The sequence below is a fragment of the Branchiostoma belcheri genome, unplaced genomic scaffold, assembly GCF_001625305.1.
Source record: "Branchiostoma belcheri isolate BF01 breed outbred unplaced genomic scaffold, Haploidv18h27 scaffold68, whole genome shotgun sequence".
NCBI lineage: Eukaryota > Metazoa > Chordata > Leptocardii > Amphioxiformes > Branchiostomatidae > Branchiostoma > Branchiostoma belcheri.
In genome coordinates, this window is record NW_017804331.1 from 277,074 (window position 1) to 284,812 (window position 7,739).

Consider the following 7,739-nt stretch of genomic DNA (forward strand, 5'->3'; position numbering starts at 1 on the left):
GCTATGGCTATGGCTAGGGCTAGGACTAGGGCTAGTGTTAAGGTCAGGGCCAGGGCTAGGGTTAGTGTCAGGGCCAGGGTTAGGGTTAGTGTCAGGGCTTGGTTTTAGGGTTAGGTTAGGTTAGGGCTATATGTTTACATGTTAACCTGTTTGTTTACCTGCCTGTTGCCATGACAGTTTGACCAGCTGGAGAAGTACATCCCGAAGATGCTGGTGCACTCCCTGCTGTGGTCTCTGGTGGGAGATGCGAAGATGAGGGTTCGGGAGGAGATGGGCACGTTTATCCGCGGAGTGACGACCATCCCGCTGCCGCCCAACCCAAGCATACCCATCATCGACTTCGAGGTGAGCAAGGAGTCTGCGCAATGGGTTGTTCTCACAACTCTTAACTGTGGTATAGGTGTGTGAGTTTTTCCTGTGTTCCCATCCTTGACCATGGTAGCCTGTATGTGAAGGCATCTGACTAAAGCTATTTTGATCACATATTTTTGCCTTGAATGATGTATGCATTACGTATCTGACCACTGTTGGCCTCCCTAGACGCAGTGGATTAACCTGCTACAGCCTGAAAAAAAACCCACGGGACTACCTTTACCTTTTTTACCTGTGCGCCAGGTAAGCATCACAGGTGACTGGCTGCCGTGGAACGCGAAGGTTCCGCAGGTGGAGGTGGAGACCCACAAGGTGGCCGCGCCTGACGTGGTGGTACCCACACTGGACACGGTTCGGCACGAGGCGCTGCTGTACACCTGGCTGGCGGAGCACAAGCCGCTCGTCCTCTGCGGACCGCCGGGCAGTGGCAAGACCATGACTCTCTTCAGCGCCCTGCGCGCCCTGCCCGACATGGAGGTAAAAAATGATTATATGTTTTAGCGCTTATCATTTCTTGACTGTAATGCATAGTTAGTACAATATTCTTCAATCAATAGTGACTGTTTGAAAGGTAGCAGACGCGTACCTCACGAAGTGGCCTACTCTTGTGAGAACATGGGACTAGGCTGAGACTTGTGTGGATCTTCTGGCCTCCCCCTTGTGATGCTTACTTTGTAGCTGCCCTATGTGGCAGAGACAGTCATTCTCGTATAGGACTATTCAGCTATAGCCAAGGATGTAGGGCTGTTACCATATGGACTGAAGGAGGCCATGTAGATGCAGATGTTGTACTCTTGTTAATAATAGCGCTGTGAAAGAGATTTGTAGACATTTTCTTGTATAATAGCATGTCTTGCTTACATTTAGTAGACTACATGTACCTAGAGTGGTACATGGTTTGCTTTTATATTGATTTAGTTGATATATTTTTGTAGTGACATGTTGTTTTCTCTCTATAGCAGGGCTTACCAGCCAATCTGCATGATTTGGAGGTAAACTGGTTTGCATGTGTTACGTATGACCTGGTTTTTGTTTCAGACTTTTTCCTTCCTTACAGCTGCTTTGTTTATGGAGTGCTTCTGGTGCGCTCAACAAACTTATAACTAACACGTTTCGTTGGTTAAGACTGAGTTGCCTTCCAACTCTCGTGTGGTTACCTGCATCCAGGCTTGTTCCTGTGTTCATCTGTGCTTGGGAACGTAGGTTTAGTTACTAGGCCATTCACTATGCGCTGGATGTCACAACAGTTACTATTCCCTTCTGTTACAGCTTAGCTTACCTTGCAGTCCTTACCAACTGCAGCAATAGAAAAATCACTGTAAGGAACAGGGTTCTCTCAATTGTCATTGTATACTGGCTCTCATATCTTCCTATCTAAAATGAGAGCTGTGGAATTAGACCTCAATCAGATTCTGTAAATTTAAACATTGTCATCGCCAGCCCTTGTAAGTAACCATAGGAATAATTGACCCAAACACTTAACTTCATAAGAGGTTAAACAAGGTGTAATATACCCAGATCAGAATGTAACTCATTAGTACATGACATGTATTTACTATACTGTACTTTCACATTGGTTCAGTTGTCCCAAGTTCAGAGTCTGCCGTTCTTTCCATACATACTAACAACAAAGCTTCTTAATATTCTTTGTTCACTGACTTTGATAGAAGATGTTTAAAGTCTTTTTCAATCTGCGAAGTTGTAACGCACTGTTTTGGGGTGTTGCCTATGTTCTATAGCAGCGCAATCTACACTCTTCAGCCTCTTACAGTTACGTTTGGACCACTATAATGTTCATGGCGACATACTTTGTAGAAGTAGCGAAACCTGCCTATAGTTGCTACTCAAGTGAGATGAACAAAGTGGTCCCAGTAGAAAGGTGGCCACTGTAGACTGTGCTCTTAATGCTTGGGTCAATGGGAAATATTATCTAACGTTCCACCAAAAAGCAACTACAATGGCAGCCAGATGGTGGTTCATACATTTGTAACTATGCAAACTTAAAGTGATTTCTAGAACAGGTTTGACTGCATGTTTGATAGTCATGATAAGTAACTGTGCACCACACCAGTGAGGAATCACCTCCTCAGTGACAAAAACTTTTATTGCAGAATTCCACCCGGTGTACATTGTTGAATTCTCATTACCACAAAATTTAGTGCTGGTGCACCAACCGCTATGCAACCGCCATGAATCAGGCAGGATGTACACTTAAGGCCTAGAAAAAAATGTGTTTCCTGTTTCAGTCGTGAAAAAAATAGGGTCGGTAGGTAGGGATTATCCCTTTTTTTTAAGACTTTGGCAATCTCTTAAGTGATCCAACTTATACAATATATTTATTATATAATAAACAAAGTAAAACTTGAATGAAGACACTTTCATTTTCAATGTCAATGTTGAAAAACAATTGTACAACGTTTCATCACTCGGGTGTCAGATCATGGGGTTAGAAAATAGAAAAGGTCGATCAGCTTGATGTCTCTTGCAAGGATCCACACAAGAAGGCTAGAGGTTTTTCTAGGGTCGGTCGGGAAACAGGAAACACAACATTTTTTTCCTAGGCCTTATCAAGTGCTGGTGTACCAACTGCTATGAACCAGGCAGGATGGACATGTATGTCTCTAACTTTCTCTGGTCTCCGCAGGTTGTTGGTCTGAACTTCTCGAGCGCGACGACTCCGGAGCTGATGCTGAAGACGTTTGACCACTACTGCGAGTACCGGAGGACCCCCCACGGACTGGTGCTGTCTCCCATCCAGCTGGGCAAGTGGCTCGTCGTCTTCTGCGATGAAATCAATCTCCCGGACATGGACAAGTACGGTACGTATCATACGTTCCATACTGAAATCTTCTTTCCTAGAACTACATCACTATGGAACAAGCTTCCTTGTGAATGCTTCCCAAATGGGTACAACCTTAAATTTTTCGAGTCTACGGTGAACAAACATCTGTCTCCACAGTAAGTTTTTTGAGCTTTGTTTTGAGGTGAAAAAAAATTCCTCCTCTGCAGGCACGCAGCGAGTCATCTCGTTCCTGAGGCAGATGGTGGAACACGGCGGCTTCTTCCGCTCCTCCGACCAGCAGTGGGTCAAGTTCGAGAGGATCCAGTTCGTGGGAGCGTGCAACCCCCCGACAGATCCGGGCCGCAAACCTCTGTCTCACAGGTCAGTAATCCCCGACAGATCCGGGCCGTAAACCCCTGTCTCACAGGTAGGCTGGCAAATATCCGTGAATAGTTTCATCAGGTTGGTAAGACACTGAGTAAAGAGACACAATCAAGTCTTTGGTGTTGCCGATGTTTCAGTGACCATCTGTCACCTTCCTCGGGGCAAATATTGTACATTTAGGAATGCATCTGTAGCAGCGACACCTGTAGCTGCAATGCAATGTGAACCAGTCAGAATTGCCCTGAGGAAGGTGACAGACGGTCACCGAAACGTCAGCTGAATAAAAGACTTGGTTGTGTAAAAAGAGTCTCTTTACTCAGGCTGGCAAGTAGTCTCTGGGCTGCTTACATGTAGCTGGAGCAAGGATGAGTTGTCAGTATCCCCAAGTTGTCAAGTTCTGGGAACCCCTTGGGCACAAGTTTGATCCCAGTGTCGGCTCAGCTCAGACATGCTATGAGGGATTGCTGTCATTTTGGATGGTGACGTAAAGCCTTGGTGGCTCTGTGGCAAAGCCTCAAGTGCCAAACCTCTGTAAAAAACCCAACACACTTATCAAGAAGAGTAGGGCTGACCCAGTGTGGTTGGCTATAAACAGCAGGCATTGCACTAGTTGAAAAAGCGTCATCAGTTGAGGATGACTACTTTACTTTTTACTTTTGCTGAACCGTCACTTTCTCTAGCTACGGAAGCTAATCTCAAATGGACACCTTCCTAACATATTTACCTGTTATATTGTACTACTTAGGTTCCTGCGGCATGTGCCTGTGGTGTATGTGGACTACCCTGCGGCTCCGTCCCTCATGCAGATCTACGGCACCTTCAACCGTGCCATGCTGCGCCTGATCCCCACCCTACGGACCTACGCAGAGCCTCTCACTATGGCAATGGTCGAGTTCTTCACTATGTCACAGGTAATTATGGCAACACTCGAGTTCTACCCAGCCACACTTCATCTACCTTTACCTTTACCTTTACCTAGTCCCATCCTCATGTCTGAGGGTCGGGGACTATGGTGGCATCCAGTATCAGCCTCCTCCACTCTCTCCTGTCTCTGGCCCTGTGAGAGCACTCAGCCAGTGGCATGCCCATCCAGTCACGGACATCGTCGCCCCACCTCCGGCGTGGTCTTCCACGGCTCCTCCTTCCATTGATCCCCCCTTGCAGTATGTGGGTGGTGATGTTCTCTGCTCGTGTGGCATGCCCAAAGTACTGGAGTTTCCGCCTCTTTATGGTGTTTAAAAGTGTTCTTTCCACTCCCAGCTGTTCTAACACAGAGTCGTTTGTGCGGTGGTCCGTCCAGCTGATGCGCAGGATCTTCCTGTAGCATTTCATCTCTAGGGCCTGAATCCTGCGGATGTCACTGGCGTGTAGGGTCCATGCCTCACAGCCGTAGGTTACCACTTCATCTACAGCCCACGTGAAATGACCTGCTGGGTGCGAGGGTTAGGGTTAGGGTTAGGAACCACTGATTCTGACCTGCTGTTACTGTGTTCCCCAGGAGAGGTTTACCCAGGACACCCAGCCACACTACATCTACAGCCCACGTGAAATGACCCGCTGGGTGCGCGGGATCCTGGAGGCCCTGCGGCCGCTCGAGTCGCTTCCTGTGGAGGGTCTGGTGCGCATCTGGGCACACGAGGGGCTCAGGCTCTTCCAGGACAGGTCAGGACAAAATTATAGATCATAGCAAACATCACCATGTCTCAGGGTAGACAATAATGGGGAACGTCAGAGAAAACATTTCAATGTTGCCGCTGTTGACTTAATTATGTAAATGCAGAAAATGTCTTGACAGCTCTTTCTCTGTCAACAACACCACTACTGTATAATTCCTGGTAGCATCAAATGGCCGATTAGAGACAGAGAGGCCACAGGTTCAATCCCTGGCATTCCTGGCCAGACATTGTGCCCTGGAGAAAGGCACTTTACAGGACTTTCATCACTTTACCCCCCAGGTGTGAAATTGGTACCTGACTTTGGGCTCCGAGGTAAAGGCAGTGGAAGGAGAGGGACACTTTCCAATACCTTAGATATAGGGGAGCCACTGCCCCTATGGTTTCAAAAAGGCTATGGGATTACATTGTGTTACCTGTTTTTTTTACAATGGTTCACTCCTTTTACTGTCAGGTTGGTGGAAGAAGAGGAGCGTCAGTGGACGGATGAGAACATCAACACGGTGGCGCTGAAGCACTTCCCCAACATCGACCAGCAGAAGGCGCTCGGCCGACCCATCCTCTACAGCAAGTGGCTGTCTAAAGACTACGTTCCTGTAGACAGGGAGGAGCTGAGAGAGTACACCAAGGCCAGACTCAAGGTAAGGACTTAAACTGCCATTGTTAACTGAATGGCTGAGGCACTATGCCGACCCACCCTCTACAGTAAGTAACTCTCCTAACCCCGTTGCCAGGTATTCTATCAGTAGGAGCTTCATGTGCCCCTGTTTGGGCAGCAAACCTTCCTGTTTCCCTGTTTGAAGCCAGTACGTTGTGTAGTATGATGCAAACAAAATGCAGGATACAACTCCGATGACCCCATCACCAGGTGTTTTATGAGGAAGAGCATGGTATGTTCCTGGTTTGGGCAGCAGTGAACTTTCCTGGGCCATGGATACTCTGTGAGAGTAGTAGGATAGAAACAGCAGGATAGTAGGACATGCAGCCTGGCCTTAACTGTTCTCATCCCTTCACCAGGTGTTCTACGAAGAGGAGCTTGACGTTCCTCTGGTGCTGTTTAACGAGGTGTTGGACAACGTTCTGCGGATCGACCGGATCTTCCAGCAGCCCCAGGGCCACCTTCTGCTCATCGGCATGAGCGGAGCCGGCAAGACCACGCTGTCGCGCTTCGTGGCCTGGATGAACGGACTTACGGTCTACCAGATCAAGGTCCACAGGTGGGCAGGGCTTTCAGCATTACAGATATAACATAATATAACATGTACAGATATATAATAACATTACAGATGTAACATGTACTTCTGGTTTGTTGCCTGGATGAACGGACTCACGGTCTATCAGATCAAGGTCCACAGGTAGGCAGGGCTTTCTTTGTCAAAAACAAAACTTCCATCAACATTACAGGTATAACATTATATTACATGTCCTTTTGGTTTGTTGCCTGGACTGATGGTCTTTCAGATCAAGGTGGGCAAGGCTTTGCTCTTAAACCTTCAGCCTGCTAAGTTTCTGGGGTTAGGCAGCAGGGAGAAGGTTAATAACCACCACAGTTTCAGCACTAGGGACAGTGCCATTAACCTTCAGCCTGCTAAGATAGCAGTTTGGCCTCAGATTTGTGTTGGTAATGGGGTTAGACTGTAGGAAAAAGGACATATTTTGTCCCTGTAGGAAGTACGTACAGTGTATGTTGTGTGTACTAATGTGTGTTGTTTCTCTGCTTTGACAGGAAGTACCTACAGTTGCTAATGTGTGTTTTTATATGTTCTCCACTGTGTAGGAAGTACGCAGCTGCAGACTTTGACAATGTTTTTGATGTATTTTTCCCACCAACAGTTATTAATGTTTGTTGTATCTCCTCTATGATAGGAAGTACACAGCCACAGACTTTGACAATGTTTTTGACCTATTTTCTCTAATGTGTGTTGTTCCTCTGGCCTGTAGGAAGTACACAGCCGCAGACTTTGATGAGGACCTGCGGAACGTGCTGCGGCGGTCGGGCTGTAAGGACGAGAAAATCGCCTTCATCATGGACGAGTCCAACGTGCTCGACTCCGGATTCCTGGAGAGGATCAACACTCTGCTCGCCAACGGAGAGGTAAAATCTTAGCTTAACTACAGTTGTGTATCTTGTGTATCGACACACCTCAGGCTAACCTTCCTATCAACACACTACTCATGAACGGAGAGGCAAGATTCTAACCTCCCTTAAACACACAATCAACAATCTGCTCGCTAACGGAGAGGTAAAATTCTAATTTTCCAGACAACACTCTACTGGCTAACTGAAAGGTAAGGTTTTAACTTACCTATCAATGTATATCAGGCTAACGTACAGGGTAACCTCCCCATCAACACTACTTACTAACGGAAGAGCAAAATCTTAAATGTAATCTTCTATCTTCCCTAGGTGCCGGGACTGTTTGAGGGAGATGAGTACACCACTCTGATGACCCAGTGTAAGGGTTAGAATTGGGGTTAGAGTTGGGGTTAGGGTTGTTACTGCCCTGCTCATGTTGTGTATTCCCCCC

General features: G+C 47.0%; 1 protein-coding gene across 1 annotated transcript in view; it reads left to right on the forward strand.

Annotated features, from left to right (window-relative positions):
- LOC109483988 (cytoplasmic dynein 1 heavy chain 1-like) overlaps positions 1-7,739 on the forward strand; it is an 82,257-nt gene that overhangs the window by 51,285 nt on the left and 23,233 nt on the right. Inside the window, 8 exon segments of the mRNA XM_019787145.1 lie at positions 3,017-3,191; positions 3,382-3,535; positions 4,284-4,449; positions 5,037-5,200; positions 5,666-5,852; positions 6,229-6,428; positions 7,153-7,306; positions 7,619-7,673. Coding sequence (XP_019642704.1) covers positions 3,017-3,191; positions 3,382-3,535; positions 4,284-4,449; positions 5,037-5,200; positions 5,666-5,852; positions 6,229-6,428; positions 7,153-7,306; positions 7,619-7,673 — 1,255 coding nt within the window.